At 33.2% G+C, this 20731-nt stretch overlaps 1 protein-coding gene across 1 annotated transcript in view; it reads right to left on the bottom strand.

Moving 5' to 3' along the window:
• Window positions 1-465: 465 nt before the first annotated feature.
• The window catches only part of LOC145287791 (uncharacterized), a 75347-nt gene continuing 55081 nt past the window's right edge, over window positions 466-20731 (bottom strand). The window contains exons 10-14 of the mRNA XM_080135623.1: window positions 17576-17710; window positions 12910-13152; window positions 9338-9444; window positions 6713-6854; window positions 466-3412 (exon numbers count right to left, since the gene is read on the bottom strand). Coding sequence (XP_079991749.1) covers window positions 3258-3412; window positions 6713-6854; window positions 9338-9444; window positions 12910-13152; window positions 17576-17710 — 782 coding nt within the window. The 3' untranslated portion in view covers window positions 466-3257. The remainder of the gene's footprint in view (window positions 3413-6712; window positions 6855-9337; window positions 9445-12909; window positions 13153-17575; window positions 17711-20731) is intronic.

The raw sequence follows: 20731 nt of genomic DNA, 5'->3' as shown, positions 1-20731 counted from the left end.
AAGTTCAATTTTTCAGTTTAAAAGCTATTTCAGTCTGACTTTAAAAACCAGACAAGTTTAGGTGTTAAAAAAACCTGAACAGATATAAAATCTAAAGAGTCAAAATCGAAACAAAATTGGAAGTAGATATTCAAAACTTGTTTGCATAATTAACATATTAGTCCTCAAAACTTCATGATGTGATAGTTTGAAAAATTTATAAAAAAAAAAAAAAAAAAAAAAGCATGATAGGCAGAAAAATAAAGCTGCATTTAAAATAAGTGAACAAAAACAAAAAACTTTTTTTCAATTTTATCTGGAAAAAAAATTGTCAAATGTTGGAAAAGAAAAATTAAAAAAACTGTATAAAAATATAAAAAATATCCTTTCCTATTGATGAATATTTGAAATGAAGTGATTATTATTATTTACTATTTTAGAAACATCGGGTCAGGGAGCCTTCCGTTTAATATTAATCAAAAAGGCTTTTTTTTTATTTTTGTTCCCCCAACTCCTTTAATAAAAAATGGGATTTTATAAATACATCTTGTTGGATTCATAAAAACAGTAAAATAGAAACAGTCTACTTGATGATGACTTCCGGTTTTTAATCTGGAAATTAACAAGCAGTCTTTATTAGAAAACAGTCCCTCATTATTTCCATCCGCTTAGAGTTTGGTGGAAATTTTCATTTCACGAGTTTAAATAAAAATATTACAAATAAACTATTTAAAAAATATTTCAACAAAATAAAAAAAAAAATTTCCAATTATAGAAAATAATATTTAGTTTAAAAAATTCAATTTTTAAAACCAAATAGATTTCCTTTTTTTTTTTTTTTTTTTTTTTTTTTAATAATAAAATTTAAAAAAAAATGGAAAAAACAAATTAACCCCTTCCACACATGAAAAAAAAAAACCTAAAATATATTTAACGGTTTTTTCTTTCCTAATTAAAAAACGGAAGCTGTCATCAAGTGGATTGTTTTTCTTTTAGCAGGGAAAGAAATCCAATTTTTGAAGACGATGCAACTGTTAAAAAAAAAAAAAAAAAAAAAAAAAATCCAAGCAAAAACTTTTATACAAAAAATGTCAAAAGTTTAGACTAATGACTTGTACTTATCTTATTTCTTGTGGAATTTTAGTCTGCAATTATGTCTTTAAAAATGCTGGAATGGTGTCTTTCATCAAATAAACTGCTCTTTTTAGATTAAGAATCCTTCACAACAAATTCTTTACAATAAAACTAAGTTATTTCTGACAACTAAAAACAACTCAAGACTCGTATATATATATATAGTCTATTTTTTATCATTCGTTAGAAAACCATCTAGTCAGTAAGTCATTTAATCACCTGCAATCACTGCATCAACTCGCTCTCGAATTTACTATAATACCAATAATTTATTTTTCAAGGGATCATCAGTTGTTTACCATGAAACACTGTTTCGGGGATTTAAAAACAAAACAGTATATTACATCATGGCTCCCCAGCAGTGTTGATCAAACACCACCACCCTTAATCTTAGGAAGAAGACATGTTACAAACATTTGATCCAATTTCCTATTCTTAATTGCAATTACTAACCTTTTCAGACTATAAAAATGAATTTCTTACCTGTGCGATTCATCAATTTCCACATTTAAAATGGATACATTTTCTAATTTATCAGTCTTGTATTTATAAGATTAGGATTAATCCATTTAAGTACTTATCACCCCCACTATAACTGATAGCTGATGACACCACAGGCATATATATATATATATATATATATATATATAATTATTTCCACATTCAAACAACATTGCAGTTCACAGAAGCCCGTATTCGCTAATAAACTTTCTTGTATGTGGCACAGGGGCCCAGGTAACAAGATACTTACTTTGCATGCACTATGACTTGGATTTCAAATCCTGAGCTCGGATACATTCAACTAATGAGGACAAAACTAGAGTCTTGGACTTCCGATCAGCAGCTTATTTCTGTGACTTGTGTGAACTGTGATGTTGTTTGATTGTAGAAATAATTATATATCATCTCACACTCGGAGATATATATTTATCTATAAATCATTAATTGGTTATTCCAAATTTAACAGATCCGTAATTATATTTTTTTAAATGACCTTTTTAATATCCATATTTTACAATTCACCAAATGAACCTACAAAATGTACATTTCTATATTTCACAATCCAATATAAGATTTATATATATATGCAGATGTGATTATATACGCATAAAAATGATTGAATATATATAACAAGTCACACGCATGTTCCAAATGAAGTCAAAGACAAAGTTTTCCAAGAACAGAAATAGGATGTCATACCTTGAACGCAATTTGAACGTCAGTGATTAAAATCATACCCGTTTAATCAACCATTAAAGTGGATGAAATCGAAACTGGGTGTTGGTGATCAGAAGTCCCTGTTGTTTGAACCATTTGGCCATTTGCTAATTCGCAAATGAAGTTTAAAAAATAAAGTAAAAAATTATGTTATATGTTTCACGCTCTAAAAAAAAAAAAAAAAAAAATTAATGGAAATATTTTACATAAAAGTTAAATTATCTCTAAAGCACCAGAGAAAACTTTCCACTTAAAAAATTTTTGCAATTTCATTACTGAAAAATTTGTCTTGAATATGATTTAATTATGAAAAATAAAATGCAAAAATAAAAAAAAAAATAAAAAAAAAAATGGATGTAAAAAATTTGATTAATTCAATTAAAATCTTTTCTGATTTTCCAATTTAATGTACAAGAATTGTTAAAAATAATTAAGTTTTTTTTTTGTTGTTTAAGCTAATAGAGGGAGAGCACTTATTTTTAGTTTTTTTTTTTTTCTTCTTTTTATTTTCAACAAATGATTTTCAGTTAAGGAAACAGTTGTTTTTCTTTTTTGAAAGAAACAAACAAAAACAACTTTATTTTTATAGTAACTAGCCAATAAATGTTGTTTTTTTTTTCATTTTCATTAAAAGAAAAATGTTTTTGGAAATAAAAGTAAATTTCAAAATAAATTATCTCCCTTACTTTGCCAACTTGAAAGAAAAAAAAAAAAAATATCATTTTCCCCATTTTCTCTATTGGTGCAACTTTTTCTTCTTTTTTTTTCTTCTTTTTTTTTTTTTTTGCATTTCCCATTGAAGAGAAACATTTTAATTTTCATTTTGTTAAAATGCAGATTTTAAAATGGAAAAAAATAAATCCATGTCAGAAAAGACAAATTCCTCTTAAAGAGTTTGTTTTCAAGTTTCAACTTCAATGAAGAATTTAAAATTCTACTAAATTAAGTAAAGAACAAAAAAGCATAAATAGAACAAGTGAGGAGAAAGCCAAATTCTTGAAACTGCCGTTCAAGACATAAATGGTCATTGGCTTTGTATATGGATCATATCCAGGATCAAAATTCTGTGGACAATCGTCGACTGAAAGGAAAAAAGAAAAAGACGTGTCAACTCATTACCTGATACATTACGGTAAACAAACTTTGGTGCTTCTATATAATAAGGAAAAATAATATTGAATTTCAAGTAAAACAAATGGTACTTAGTTGTCAGGTCTCAAATATTAACATATCCAACAATTACAAAAAACGATAAGGTAAAAAATTAATTATCCGTGAAAAACAGTTGCTATAAGGTTAAAAACAGTTTGATAAAGTTACATGCTGGGGCAGACGTGGTTAAGCAAAAAGTGAAGTAACTCAATTGAAATAATTTGCATCAGACAGAATTTACTCAGAAAACACAAACAAAGACAGGCACACAAACAGATGTACGGATGAATGTCCAAATATAAAGAAACGGAAATAAACTGCAAATTCAATAAATAAGAAATGTAAAAATGAAAATATATATATATATTTAATTATTTTTCACCAGAGAAGGGGCATTTTACCTGAACAACAAAAATTGTGTATAGTGACACCATATTTCAATTTTATTAACTATTCGTTAATTTAGGGAAGAATAGGATTCTAGAAGATGAAAATTTTCAGAGCTCAGCCAATCAGAATGGGCAGACTACATCAAGGGAGACTTTACTAATTATGTATCATAAAACTGAAAGATTCTCTTATGTCTATGTATCTAATAAGCAGTTAAGATCAGTGTAGTATCAATAGCATAGGAAAATGTAGAATTTTTCACAGTGTCAACTGGTGACGGTGGTAGGACTTAATATATAGAGAGAAAAATAGGAAATCCTTTCTCTAAAGATGTTGGCGATTGTGACGGTGTTACTCGTCAGATGTAATGTAGCATTTTATTAGCATGACTGAATGTGTCTAAAATGGTTTTCAAAAGTTTCAGAAGATAGTGGTTATTAGGCTAGATGTATTGAATTAGTTGTTGCAAACCTATGATACTTTTGTTCAGAGGGGAATTTCTGCAATCATTTTATTATATAGGAGATTATTTAAAAACACGAGTTTTTGATCTTCATCGTAAAAAAGCCCTCACCATATTTCTTTGGGAACACATGACATAACAAGGGAAGTAACTCTTATTTATGATTAACACAATTTATTAAAAAATTGGTAATAGTTACACTATTTACCTCCCCTTGGAATTCTCCAGTGTGTTTTAGCTAAACATTTTATTTTCGCTAATTTTTGTCAAAAAATGTTTTTCTACCTAATCGTTTTTCGTAATTTGTGGATATTACTATAACATAATAAGTATGCCTTAATGAATCTTGCTTTCCTGCCTGCTGGAAAACTGCTTCTGTAGCGCCAGTTTTCAAGAATTCTGGTGAAAGAACTGACCCAGTAAATTATCGCCTCATTAGCCTCCTTCCACTTTTCGCCAAAATATTTGAGACCATAATTAACCAAGTTCTAGTCCACCACCTTACAGATGCTAAACTTCTGACTGACCAACAATATGGATTTAGGCAAGCCCGTTCCACAGCAGACATCCTAACTGTAATCTCGTATATACCATTCACTGGACAAAGTGGGTAGAGCAGTAGCTCTAGATATATCTAAGGCTTTTGACAGGGTATGGCATGAAGGTCTTCTTAGGAAAATCAGATAATATAGTATCACTAGAAGAATACATAACATAATTAAATCCTTCTTAGATAAGAGAAAAATCCAGGTTGTCCTCAACGGTCGTACATCTAAACAATATGATATAAATGCAGGAGTGCCTCAGGTATCTATCCTTAGACCGCTTTTATTCCTAATATTCATAAATGACCTCCCTGACAAAATTGCCTGTGAGATGGGTATATATGCTGACAACACCATGCTCTATAACAGACACGACAGGAAAACAAATAAACACATATCTAAAGAAATAGCAGAAACACTAGAAGATGGCCTCCGATCTGTAGTGAAATGGGGACATAAATGAAATGTCATATTCAATGCTGCCAAGACTAAACTCGTTTCCTTCAAAGATTACAAGAAACCTTCTCTACCACCAATAGCAATGGCCAATGACTCTCTATCTGAAAGTACATCTTTTAAACTCCTCAGCCTAACACTCATAGGAAACATGAGTTAGTATCGCCAGGACCGCTGCGGAGAAGGTAGGTTCTCTCTAGCATGCTAGAAAGATACTAACGTCCGAAAGTATCCTATACCTCTATAAGGCCACTATGCGCCCATGTATGGAGTATTGTTGTAATATTTGGGCTGGTGCATCTGCTATTAGTCTCTCGCTCCTAGACAAGGTTCAAAACAGAGTCGCCAATCTGATAGGTCCTGAATTGTCATCTAAACTTCAGCCTCTGTCCCATCGACAAAATGTTGCATCCCTCTGCCTGTTCTACAAGTACTTTAACGGTGAATGCTCTGACGAACTGCAAGCACTTGTGCCCCCTCGACGTAAATACCCCCGATAAACCCGACAAGCAGCTAAATCCCACCCCTTCACAGTAGAGATCCCTAGATGTAAGAGAGCCTTCTACTCCAGTAGTTTCTTCCATAGAACAGCTAGACTTTGGAATTCCCTTCCAGGTCCCTGCTTCCCCAACTGTACTGACATGCAGAAGTTCAAGTGCAATGTGAACCAACATCTTGCTGCCCAACTCCCTACACAGTACCCCTGATGCCTATGTCTCTAATAGTAGCCCCCTACAACAAAGTGGCAATGTGCCTTGTTTGGGGTGAAAATGTAATTAAAAAAATAAAAAAAAAGTATAAACCACTGGTTTGTCTTGAAAGTGAAAATAAAAAATTTTGAATTTTGCCATTAAAAGTTAAAATATCGTTATTGATGAAGATAAACAAAAAGAATATAAATAAATCTTATATAAAGGGCAAACGTCTGAGTGTCCATATGTCTGCTAAAAACTATTCTCATCTGCATTGTACACGCACGAACGCGGCGGACAAAATACATTAAATTGGAAAAAATTGTGCAGAAATATTGTTTTGTTTGAAGGGGAGAGGCAGATAAAAACATGGCTTCGGACGCAATTTACAAAATTTGCGTGCAAATAGTCAATACATTCTATTGTTTTAAAGAGCTAAATATGCGATGTTATAGCATCTGCATAATCATGGGCACATCAATAAGAGCGTTCGGTTACTAACTTTAGTTATGTGAGTCCACACTCGGCACACAACATTTTTTTTTTTTAATTTTATGTTTGCTTAGAAAATTTTGCTTCTGACTGATAGCATCCAATTTTTTTTTTTTTTTTTGTCAAACGCCCCCCCCCCCACACAAACACACACCGCCCCCGTTGTCAAAAAAAAAAAAGTTACTACTTACAAAGTCTTTCAGATTCAAACATTTCTAGTTTCAAACTAACTCCATCACTAAATCCAGCGGAATGAGCTGTTTGTTGACGATTGCATTTGCCACGGACTCCTCGAGACATTATGATTGACGTCCAGGTAAGACGTTCATAGACCTGTGAAAACGATTAAAAAATGATTGAGCAAATTCATAACTTGAGTAGCGTCTGTCATAACTCAATTCAAACACACACAAAACACTCAACAGTTTTTTCCGAAATAAAAATGTCGTATCATTTGCATTTCATTCTGGTTTTCATTGTCATGTTGTTCTTATTATTATGACGATATATTTGTTATTGCGTGTTCGTCTTAGAGTGTTCGTATTGGTGCGATAGAGACAGGGTACATTTTAAAGGAGGTACGGGGACATTTATCAATGAGAGGGGGGATATATATATAGAGAGATTTATACAGTTCTGACAGCTTGGGGAGTGTTTCTATAAACATTATCTTTCTTTAACACATATTTTGGATTGTGTAGTGGACTTTCGGTCAGCGTTCAAGTTGTGGATAACTTGGCAAAGACTAAAGTTACCTCTCATGAAAGAGGAGAACTATTTATGGCACAATGGGAGATTCCATTGTGCACACATGGGCCAGTCTATTCCTTGGATTGTGATTGGCTGAATCACCTGATTGGATATGCTTGTACATAAATACAAGCCCTCAATCCAGCTCAATCTGGTGTCAGTCTTGTGCATAAGCTGGACCCTTGGTAAGTGTTGCTGCTATTATTATTATTATTGTTGTTGTTGTGTGTTATTGACTACTACAGTTCTTTTGATTATTCTACAACATATTTTTGAGATGATGATTCTCAGTTCTTTTATCATAAAGAAGGAACCAGTCATTACTTATAATAGCTGTGGGGGGAAACATTCTTTGATGATAGACACATTACTTATATGAGTTTATACACAAGCTCTTATAAATACAAATTCACAATACCTTGCTTGTAGAATGACATAACACGAAGAAGACAGTTACAAAAATATGATGATGTTCGTTTCTTCCATTCGACCGGTCAATGGCTTCGCATACTTGCAACCTTTCGCCTCCAAAGGTGGATTCCTTCTGACTCCTGTCAGCTTTCCCCGGTCCTCTCTCAACCCTGCCTCGGCCCTGACTGGCATCCTGACTGAGTCTGACTACTCTCCTGTTTGTCTCCTAAAGCTCTTACTATATTGAGAACTCATCTCTTAGCCATGAAGTCACTGCATGCCTAAAACATGTGCATCGTTCACACATGCTTGAAAAGAAGAATTCTCTAACCTAATTTTCGACTAACCTATTTTACAATAATGTTTAACATTTTCTATTGTTCGGATCTAGATAACCTCAATTTAATTTCAGTTTCATAAACAGAATTTCATCATCAAATTCCTTTTTCACATAAACAGATATCTAAACTATTTTATGTGAACTAAACAATGGGTAACATAAAACAACTAATGTTAGAGAACAGTCGCCTTTTGTCTTATGTTTTTGTGGTTAAATTATTAATTGTTCATCATTCCGCACTTTCAACTAACAATGTCTGAAGGTAAATTTGATCCACTGCTGTCAAAGCTCGCTACTCCAAAATCCAATGTGGCACACTCTTAAAAACAGACTTTTTATTTAAACCAGCAGCATCTCATTCGCATATGATCGAGAATTCCCGTTAGTTTGCGAGATTGTTGAGAATAAAATTAATTGGCGTAGTCATTCTGTTTTTATTTTTCTATCATTCGGCAGCTGAACTCTAAAAGGCGTACAGAAACTGGAGTCGAGCATTTCTTGCACCTATTACAATTTTCTCTACAAGTTAAAATTTCATTAAAATCAGATATACATATTTTGAAGTTCTGAGAAGATTTTGTCCTGGTGGGTCACTTAGAGGTGGCAGCACGCAGATATTTATTTGCTTCCACCTGTAAGTACATGATTTCTTTCTTATAAGAATTATAACAATGTAGCGTCTACCCAGGAATTTATTTTGTCAGGACATTGAACATTTCACCGTTTCCGGAGAGCTCCGAAAAAAAAGACACAAAAGTCGTGGCGCCAAATTCAAGGACTGTCTCGCCCTCTTTTTTTGCTCGCGCACCCACAAAGGTAAGACGCGTTACTGCCACGCTCTGTCGCTCGTGCGTGACACACCTTGTGCCGACTCCATTGATGAAACAACACACAAAAAGAAAGAAAAACATTCTTATCTTTCCCTCAGCTCCTTACTCGACGAATTTCCTAAAAAATTAATTCCCAACGTAACATCAAAAACATTAAACCAGTCAAGAAGGATTTCTTTTCTTTATCTTCGGACTAAAAATAACACGAGTGAGATACACCAGGCAAATAAATTCACATCTATTACAAAGAGCTAAGTCTGATGATTTGTTTGTTTTTAATTGATTTTTCCAGATGTTTACTTTCGTATAAATGTTTTGAAAAATTAATCGTAAGTGAGCTGTTCGTTGTTTTTGCCCAGCGAGCACCTCGCTTCAACAAGAAAAATATCGGGGAAACCAATGCTAACAATAGATTCATTTGATTCAGACGATATGAATTAATATGTAAGATAAACGCTGATCAAGGAAGACGATGGAACACTCACCCAACATCTGAAGTTTGATATAGCATCTTCGTCATCATAAGTGATTAGATAAGAGCGAAGGTCTTCCATCCAATAACCGACGCATTTCAGCACGTTATCAGCTTCATCTGTTTAAAAAAAAAAAAAAAAAGAATATGATTTGTTTTAATGAAAGATTGCTGGTTTGAAAAAAAGTTTTGATGCTTGTTTAAAACTGAATCTATTTTCGAAACAAAACTGCAGAAAAAAAAATGCTTAAAATCTAATTAATTTAATAAGGCTTTACAACATCTAAGGATCTCTACAGTGTAGGGATGAGATTTTGCTGATTGTCAGGTTGGTCAAGGATATTATCGTCGAGGAGATATCAGTGCTTGGAGTTCGTCAGAGCACTTGACATTGAAATACTTGTAATAAAGCACAAGGATGGCACGTTTCGGTGATAGGGCAGAGGTTGGAGTTTAATTGATAGTTCAGGATTTATTTTTTGAACCTTGTCAATTTTTAGTTTGTTTTGTTATTTATTTGTGCTCTAAAAGCAAAATAAGTTGCTTTTCTGTAATTAAGCACATAAAAAATTAGCATAAACCTGTTTGTGCGCAGTCTGTAGAGTTCTGTGTAGACAAAAAGAATAAAGGAGAAATTAGCTGTTATCAATCTACCTATCTTCATATCTGTTTATCTAGCTATTGATCTATCTATCTAACTGGCGAGTTAAACAAGAGATGAGATGTGAAGCTATGTTTTGATAAAAGTTGTCAAAACATATTGAAGTGTAAACGGTACAAGTTGCACCGGAAGAGAGTTGACGAGCATCGGAAGTATGTGTCTGTTGTCATGTGTTCTGGTTAGCTGAGTAAATAGAGGAGTTGGAAAGAGTATGTCAAACAGAGCAGATGTTTTAACAGGTATTCCTCCCATCCCCACCGCCTTACCAGGGAGGGAGCTGATTTGTCTCAGAATGGAGACTAATAGAATTAACCACCCAAGCAAAGATATTCACTTCTGTGATCGACACCTGGGAAGTAATAAAATAATTAAAAAAAAAAAAAAAACTATATAAAAATAAACATCTAAGAACAGACGAAATTCCCAGGTCGACCAAAAGACCAACAACCCAGTTGAAGAGTAAATAAGGTATGTCAAAATACATGTATGTGTTTGTAATGTCTGTCACAAACGCACACAACACACTTAGATGATCACAGAACGTAAAGAACTGTAAAGCGTAACAAATGGTTCAGGTACAATAGACTCCCACAAAAGACATTTAGTAACACGACACACAATAACACAACATATAAATGAATGGAGGGTATAAAGTTACACATCTACATTTAAATAACAAAAAAATATTGAATTTCAAGTAAAACAAATGCCACCTACATAATTGTCATGCTGCAAATAGTAATACATCCAAAAATTATATAAAACGATAAGGTAGAAAATTAATCATAAAATAAAAAACATTTGTAAAATCTAGCGATATTAATTTTGTACCTTATTATTTTACATAATTTTTGGATATGTTACTATTTGTGATATAACAATTACGTAGGTACCAGTTGTTTTACTTAAGATTCAATATCTTCTTGTGATTTAAATATAGAAGCACCTTTAATTGCAACAAATATATATAATATATATATATATAAAAGGCAAAACGGCCATGCACTTTTTTTTTGGGGGGGGGGGGTCTCGAGAGGGTTACTATTTTTTTTACAACTTTTTATATACTCCCTAGATCATAATTGCTACGATTTGCGAACAGACGTCGTTTCTTCATTTATTTTAATCGACTTTTATAAAACTCACGCTATTCTGTCCTTTCGCGTGTTTGTTGGTCTTTTTCGTACAAATAAAGCGAAACTCACCGAAGCAAAGTCGTCAGCGGCTTTTCATGCCAGGGCGTCTTGAAAGCAATTAGCTTTGATCAATGTGGGGAAAGTCCTCCATATCAGACAATTGCTATTCATTTGAGAGTTCCCACTTTTTCAAGGGAGCTTGGTTTCCCCAACATTGTGGGGAAACAAAGAAATGAAATGGTGGAAAGCTGAACTGGCCTTCAGCCAACATTCATTTATACGCCTGCGCAAACTCATTCACTTAGCAAGTCAACGTTTTGACTAAAATCGCTGAATTTGAACGCTTTTCACTTCCTCTCACATCATAGCACAGTGCGTTTTTTTTCATAGGCATCACCACTTATCAAGGCCCAGAGACCACTCGAGGGTAAGGGTTACAGAGTGTACAGTAGTTAATTGGACAATATAGTAATCGTTAATAATGGAAACTCGGTAAATTTGTTAACTTAAGTGAAACGGCTCATAAAGAACTTGTTTACGTTGGACTTGAAGACAACTGTATTGTAGTCAGCTGGAAAGCAGGAAAACGGAATACAGTTCCACAGGCGTGCTGTTCTAAGAAAGAAGCTTTGTTCATGGAATCTACGTTTAGGTTTAGGCACAGATAAAGAGTGGGGGAAATTATTGATAGTGTTTTCAGCTAGATGAGTGTTTCTCGTGAAAGTTTGGCAAGAGGGGACCATAGATTGGAGCTCAAACGAGCACCTGCCATGAAAATAACGATAAAGCAGAGACAGGCTTGCAACATCTCTTCTGTGAGAAAGAGGTTACAGGGAAGAGAAAAGGGCATCCCCTACTAGCCAGCCTACTAACACTTTTTTTTTTGTGCCCAATACACACCTCCAAACACCCGGGCAACACCGGGTACCCCCGCTAGTATTTTCTGAAAACTGAAAATCTTCGGCCAATTTCAAAATTTTCTTCCAAAACTGTTTTTATTAATATTTAATTTTCTATCACACCTTTCTTTTGTAATTTTTGGATATTTTCATTACAGCGATATTACTTTAGTACATCTTGTTGTTTTGCTTTAAATTTGATATTTCAATTTTCGAATTTCGCTACAACAACGAAGACGAACCTAATTATTTGAGTGTGCCAAAGTTATTAAATTAGTATATATGTATCAAAATAATATTAATTATATAATAAATTATATTCGAAATATATTAAAACGGTAACATTTTTTGTTGTTATACAAAATTTAATTTGATGATAGCTGACATACATTTTTTCAGAATGCATCTCCTCCAAGACGCAAAGTAGCAGAGTGGTGCGACGTGGGTCAAATAATTGCATGTTTTTGTGGACCATTCTTTTCTGGATATTTTAGCCGGTAAAAGTCGCTGCTAAGGTGTCAAAATTGAAAAAATTGGAACTTGACAGGTTTAAGCTAACTGAAAATGCTCCTGTATACGTGTATAACTATAAATTTATGTTAAAGTTGGTTCATTTTTTTAATTATTTCTTCTTTGTCTGATGATAGCTCGAATGTTAACGAATAAGGCTGAAGTGCTAAATATTTCGGTTTTGATTCTAACTGATGACACCCAAGTCACATTTGTTTTTTACTTTTGAAATCACTATTATATATTGGGTAAAATATAATAATTGATAGGGAATTGGCTCTATACTCAATATGAAATCTGTATAAATTAAAATACCATAATTAAACATTTTATGAATGGGCTACATCAGACGTCCAGCTTATTAAAAATAAAATTTTACCATATTCTCCAATTGGTCGTCCACGATAATCAACCGTCTCGCAATATTCCACATCAATTTCCATTTTAGTCATATCCTTTGTGCAGGACTTCGCCTCACTCTGTATGTTGCGGCAATCAACTTGCATACGAGGTCTATCCGTCACTCCTCGGATACGAGTTTTGTACTTTTCTTCTTCGTATCCATGTTGGATAAACTGGTAACGGCCACCAACTGGGCAGGGAACGGGTGTTGGAGGGTTAACTAGCAAAATAAAATACAATGGTCAAAGGTCAATCAATGAAATTTGTTTGAAACAAAAAAACATTTTAAACAAAGAGAGAAGTGATTATCGATCAAAGAAAAAATTTTTTTTTTTAAAACACGCTTGACATTGTTGATATGAATCTTGATTATAGCAATTTGATTTTTTTTTTTGTCATTGCTTATCAAGACCCAGAGGCCACTCAAGTATAAGGGTTAAAGAGTGTTAGGTAAAATGACATTGTGATGATCAGTGATGGTGGAAATTGGATGAAAATTAATTTAATAGGACCCCACAACAAGAACTTATTTACGTTGGACTTGAAGATGCCTCTGTTATAGCCAGCTGGGAAATAGATCCAAAGTATTGTTCCCAATATGAGCAGTTCTGGATAAAAAAAAAAAAAAAAAACCTTTGCTCATGAAGTTTTTGTTCAGTTTTAGGCACAGATAGAGATTAAACAGAATTACTGACAGTGACTGTAACTAGGTGAGAGTTTGCTGTGAATGTTTTATGGGGGGGGGGGGGGGCTAGAGTGAAGCTCAGATGAGCACCTACTATGAAAATAAAGTAGAAATAGGACCTCAATGTCTTTTTTGTGAGGAAGAGGTAGCAAGGAAAAGAAAAGGACATTGCTCATCAGATTTTGAAGTCAGTTTTATACCCTGTCCAGGTTGGAAAGGTTGCTTTAAGGAGCTACTCCCCAGATATGGCAACAGTATTTCATTTTAGGATGTATTTGCCTTTTATGCAGGTAGACGGTTGCATCAGAAGTGAAACAACTTCTAGAACAGTAGAATGATCCAACCATTTTTCTGACAACTTTGGCAACAAATTTGATGCAATTGTTCCATTTCAGATCAAGAGTGAAGGTCTGTCTCAATAGCTTGTCTACGCAGAATGGACAAGAATGTCCATTCAATTGAAGTCAGGTGGAGATCAGCGCATTGATGATGAAAAAAATAGAAGCTAGGTTTTGGATGCAAAAAATATACATAACGTCTTTTAACACTGCTGCTACATCTGGGCAGGAGCTGTTAAAAACAGCCTATCCTGCCTTGACAAGAGTACAAAATAGGCTTTGTGGCTCAGTGGGGGATGCCCTTTTCTCTTTCCTGCAACCTCTCTCCCACAGTAGAGACGTTGCGAGCCTGTCTTTGTTTTATCGTTACTTCCATGGCAAGTGCTCATCTGAGCTCCAATCTCTGGTCCCTTCTCGCCAATCTTTCACGATAAACACTCGTCCAGCTGAAACCACTGTCAAAAATTTTCCCCACTCTTTATCTGTGCCAAAACCAAAATGTAGATTCCATGAACAAAGCTTCTTTCTCAGAAGTGCACGCTTGTGGAACTCTCTTCCATTTGCCTGTTTCCCACCTGACTACAACCTGGATGTCTTCAAGTCCAACATAAACAAATTCCTGATAAACCACCCCCTTAAGTAAGACATTTTATCAAATCTCCAATACTAACATACTGTACATGCAATAACCCTTATCCTCGAGTAGCTTCCAGGCCTTGATAAGTGGTGACTACTTTGTTTAAAAAAAAAAAAAAAGATTAAAAGATAATTGTACAAAAATAATTGCATCAAGTTTAAAAGTTGATTTAATTTTATATAAATTAAATCAACTTCTAAACATGACACAATTCTGCTAAAATACATACATAGCATCTTTGAAGTCTTCATAATCACTCAAAATTATTAAAATTAAGTACTGGAACGCTTAAAGTTTTACTAGTTAGAGAATTGTTGTCATTTTAACACTCACTGCTAATTCTTTCCTTGTTTAGATGGAACTACCATAAAATGTAAACGTATACTTACGCAGATAGATATGAAAAGTCTTTATTAAAGTTTGTGCCTATTTCCATTCTATCGAGGCCAGGTGCAAACGCAGACCTCACAATTTTATTATATCATCCCTATTTAAGTTAAAACATACTTATCAAAGTATTATTATGTACATCTATATCAAAAACACTTGTAAACGTTTTTTTTTAATTTAAAAATTTTTTTTTATTTCCATACTTTGTGGACCAGGCGTGTACGCAGATCCCACAATTTTAATGAACCACTTTGTAGTAGAAAGTCTGTGGAACTGTCTACTACAAACAAGTCACCTCCCAGGACTTGTGTGTAACACCGTTCTGCCAGATCAGATCAAACATACCCATCCCTGTATCTCGATACATCTTCTATCATTATATGTAATCAGTTTTTTAAAATAGTCAATCATATAGGAGCCTATTCGTGACCAGACACACATAGACATTCAGCTTTATATTATATATATATATATATATATATATATATATATATATATATATAGTGTTATAATGGAATTATTCCAGGAGGAAATCCGGGTATGAGAGCTCAATGTGGTACACAGAGCAATAACATAAAAATATAACACGGAAATTACATAATTGTCGATGCAATAATTTATTTCAACCTTATGGTATTTTCAAGCATCTAAACTAGACAATTACATTTTTGATACTGAAATAAATAAAGAAAAAGAATCGGGCCCCGACCGTCAAAAACTAGAGGGGGTGGTAGTAGCAATCCACTTAATACATTTTATAGAGAGGGTGGGAGGGATTTAAAAGAAAAAAAAAAAAAAAAGAAAACAACAACAAGAACATTATGACACTTATAACGGCTGTCCGGGAGCCCGACGTAACAACAGACACACACACACACACACAACACACACACACAACACACGCCCCTAAATATGCACGTTCTTACACATAAATACCTTGACACGCGTTTACTAACCTAGGAAGAAGAGGGAGAAATATACGGATATAGATATAGAGAGAAGGAAATAAACTGCGCGTAAGGGAAAGAGAAGAAGAAAGAAAAAAGAAGAGAGTGACCATCCGCTGCCTGTCATATGGTTTAATTAGTCTAGAATCTCTGAGAAAGAGAAGGGAAAGAAAATGAAGATTATACGCGCGTCATAGAGTTAATTGAGTCATGGAAAGTAAGTCTATTAAAAGATAAATAAAAAATTAAAAAAAGTTATATACAAAGTTTTAAAACTATCTGTATGTTATCATGTTAAAATTAGTTAGAAATAAATATTATCTTATAATACATTTAAATTTTCTATATTGTATTTGTAATACATAGTAATATATTACATGAATATATTACATTATTAGGAATTCAAAAAATTGAGTCTTATGTAGTTAATATTTTATATATTTTTATGTAATTAATTTTATTGGTGATTATAGCGGTCGTTGTAATTTTGCTCACTAATATTTCACTTCCTAATTGATTAAGATGCAGAAAATTGCATTATTAGTCGCCCCCAATTCCATAGGACGTATATAGTTTCGGTTAATATATACTTTTATTCATTCTGTACACAAAAGTACTTTCATGCACGCATAAAGAAATAAATAAATAAAATAGTTATTATTTTAAAGTTTTGTGTTAATTTATATTAAATCTAATAATGTCTAGTTGTAGTATTTGATCTTTTTGACTTAAATCAGTTAAATAACTAATATATTATCTGCAGAGAAAATTTTTTTTCTTAAAGCTATCTCATTTATTTATAAGTAATTTGGATAAACAGGTACTTCGGAATAAGTACACCCAACTTAGATTTTGGACAACAAATATCATCAAGTCGTTATTACTGAGTATATACCGGACAGCACTATAATTGCCAGTGGGGTGGGGTGGGAGGGTTTATCGTAAATAATCTAGTGGTATTAAATTCGGTCTCTTTACCGTTATAGAATTATCTGTTCGTCGGATCTGGAGTTATTGGTTATTTTAAATTTACATTTATGTCTACATCTGGCCATCAGTTCATCTCGTTTATTTAAGAGATTATTGTGTTCGTACTTCAGGATTCTTATTTTTTCCTCGATAATTCTTCTTCTCTTTCCCTTACGCGCAGTTTATTTCCTTCTCTCTATATCTATATCCGTATATTTCTCCCTCTTCTTCCTAGGTTAGTAAACGCGCGTCAAGGTATTTATGTGTAAGAACGTGCATATTTAGGGGCATGTGTGTGTGTGTGTGTGTCTGTTGTTACGTCGGGCTACCGGACAGCCGTTATAAGGGTCATAATGTTCTTGTTGTTGTTTTTTTTTTTCTTTTAAATCCCTCCCACCCTCTCTATAAAATGTATTAAGTGGATTGCTACTACCACCCCCTCTGGTTTTTGACGGTCGGGGCCTGATTCTTTTTCTTTATTTCAGTATCAAAAATGTAATTGTCTAGTTTAGATGCTTGAAAATACCATAAGGTTGAAATAAATTATTGCATCGACAATTATGTAATTTCCATGTTATATTTTATATATATATATATATATATATATATATATATATATATATATATATATATATATATACTTAAAATACACAGAGATTGTAGAGCGAAGGACTTACATATTAAGTAATCATATTTCCAGTCAAAATCATCCCTGTTCAATACAAAGGCTTGCCAAGTGCAAGACTCTCGGAATTTCTTAAGCAAATACTGGCTATCCTGTTCCTCATCCAATGTTAATCGATTTGGTTTTCCTGAAAAAGAAAAAAAAATTAATAGCTAACAAAAAAAAAAAAAAAAATGATTATCACAAAAAAATTCTTTTAATTATTTTCAAAAAAAAAAAAAAAAAAAATGAGTATACTGTAGTTTGAAGTATTGTGTGTCGTGTGAAAGTTGTGTTAGAAGGCTCTTACAATGCAGTTTGGGAGACACTGTGAACATGAGTTAGTGTATAAAAGAATAACAATATTGAAGGAATTAAAATAAATTTAGTATCTTACAAAAGAAGAATTATTACAAAAAGAATTATTACAAAAAGAATTATTACAAAAAGAATTATTACAAAAAGAATTATTACAAAAGGGATTATTACAAAAAGAATTATTACAAAAGGGATTATTACAAAAAGAATTATTACAAAAAGAATTATTACAAAAGGGATTATTACAAAAGGGATTATTACAAAAGGGATTATTACAAAAGGGATTATTACAAAAAGAATTATTACAAAAAGAATTATTACAAAAATATTCAACAATATAGGGTTTTGTAGGTTGAATAGGCAACATGGTCAACCATTGCTGACATCATGTGAAAATTTAAAATTGTGAAATGCAGACATAGGAATGAAATGCGTTTTTAAATAGTTTTTGATACAATAAAAATAAAATAAAGAAACAAATAATACAGACTTTTTTTTTTAAGTGATTCGTTCATTTCATTTATTTCATTTTCCTAAAAATGTATTACCTAAATCTTTCAAGAAAGATTTATTCATTTAAATATTATTTTAATTTTATATATTTTAATTATTTTCAATTACATTTCATAAACTTTATTTGATGTATTGTGAAATACGAAAACGAACGCATTTCGTCTATATGTGCATTTCACAATTTTAATTTTCCACGTGATGTCCACATTGGTCGACCAGGTTGCCTCTTCAACCTCAGAAAGCGCATATCACCAAATATTCTTTTAATTATTTTGAAATAAATAAAAAAAATTTGAGGAATATGTTGTAGTTTGCTTGAAACATTATGTGTTGTGTGAAAGGAGTTGTGTTTGAAGGCTATTACAATGCAGCTTGTGCGAAACACCATAGACACAGGCCAGTATATAAAAGAATGACAATATTGAAAGCATTTCAATAATTTTCAATCATAATGTAATTATTTACCAACATAATATGTCATACAGGATGGTAGATGTTGATATCCTGAATTTTCGTACATAAAATCTCTTTGTCAGTGAAAAAAAAAAGAAAGAAACGTATGCAACTGTTTGAGTCTTTTCTTTATATGAGGATTAATAATATGCATCTTTTGGACTACTATTTTCATTTTTGCTGTTATTTTCACGTTTTGGCTGATGTAATCTCCAACCTTTTTCTTCAGACGACATATTTTTGAACTTGGCAATCTTTATGTTAAACTCGAGAACCTATCAGAATTTTCAACTGAAACCTTTATTCTATATGAGAACAGATTGTTCTCATTCTGTCAGCCACAACAAAGTAGACGTGTTAATTATTTTATTACTAATCAGCAGAGTGTTACCACTGTCGACCAGGGAAAGGGTCTATTAAGCATGTGTGCAAAGTGTGAAACTGGTTAGGGAAAATAGAGGTGTGTTATAACACTGGATACTGGAGAGATATGATATGATCGATGTATAATATTAGATCTGATGAGCTCAGAGGAAGATTAAATTTGGACAGTATTGAGAGATATGTGTGACATTTTAATGGTTTTGCCGTGTTGAACTAATGGATAAAAGATCTTTGGTTGGTACATGTAGAACAGTTGAGTTAGCAGGATCTGTTTGTAGGGGAAGGTCAAGGAAAATATGGGAGAAAGTGAGAAAATTGGATGTGGGAGAAAAAGGGATAAATAAAGACTGATCCAGAGATAGGTTAGTTTGGATTGGAAAATAGGTAAAGTAAGGTAAGGGGTATGGTGTGTGTGTGGGGGGGGGAGGGGGGCTCCATACCCCTTACCTTACTTTACCTATTTTTGGAAAGGTAGAAAGAATAAGAATATAATAAAATAAGGTGTGACCGCCGGAGCCAGATGGTGCTTTTAAATACATATAAACCGGTGAAATCATTTATATTGTAGAACTTCACCGTTGTTATAGTTTCGCCTGTTTGCACTTACAGTGATATTGTTTCACCTTCTTTAATTTCTCTACTTTTACTCACCGCCGACGTTTTAATATATATTATTTATACATGCTAATGTTATCATGCTTGCATGCTTCATGCTAAAAACAGCAAAGTTTTTAATTTAAGTTTAATAAGTTTATTTACCTTTTTTGGACAGCGGAAAAAAATTCTTAATGTATTTATAATGAGCAAAGTTATTCTGAATCGCTAGAAAAAACTAATGATCTTCTTAGTCTTTTTTTCGGGGGTTGCTTAGGTTTGTTTTCTATGCTGCTTAGTATTGGTCTGAGTGTTGGTTGTGGTCTGTACACTGTTGGTTGGTTGGTTTTCCTTGTCACTTGACTCGTAAGGTACGTGCGTTTGCCATCTGTTTGGGGGTGATTTCTGGGTTAAGACAGTAATTCCGAATCAGTTGCTGCGTCTGGGTCTTGTGCAGGTTCCTCTGTTTCTAGTCCACATGGGCTGGGCATTGGTAGTGTTTGACCGGGATATCATCCACCTGGTGCGTTTTCTCCGGGAATAAGTTCTTCCTCGGATTCTGTGTCTGTGAGTGTAATTATATCCGTTTGTAATGTTGTTGGTTTTATTTCCTGTATTTTCTTGGTTGGTGTGAGGAAGTCTTCTTCCACGAAGCTCTGATTTTTGGGTGATGGTATGCGACATTTCTGTCCGATTAATCGATGTCGTATGTTTTTTTTTCCCATTGTTCGATGTACGTCTTCCATAGTATGATCCACATCCTAGGACGTAGTTTCTTCGCACCCCAGTATTCTAGCTTTGTCATTGGTGAGTGGAGATTATAGTAGTACATGCGAGCCTTCAAGTTCGGTTCCTCATTTGGAATTGTAAGCCACGGATCTGTGTTCGATGTCGAGAGGCATGGTGT

This window comes from Euprymna scolopes, chromosome 11 (genome assembly GCF_053919585.1).
Source record: "Euprymna scolopes isolate OS-2025 chromosome 11, ASM5391958v1, whole genome shotgun sequence".
Lineage (NCBI taxonomy): Eukaryota > Metazoa > Mollusca > Cephalopoda > Sepiida > Sepiolidae > Euprymna > Euprymna scolopes.
Note: the sequence above shows the minus strand (reverse complement) of the source record. Positions and strands in the feature narration are given on the sequence as shown.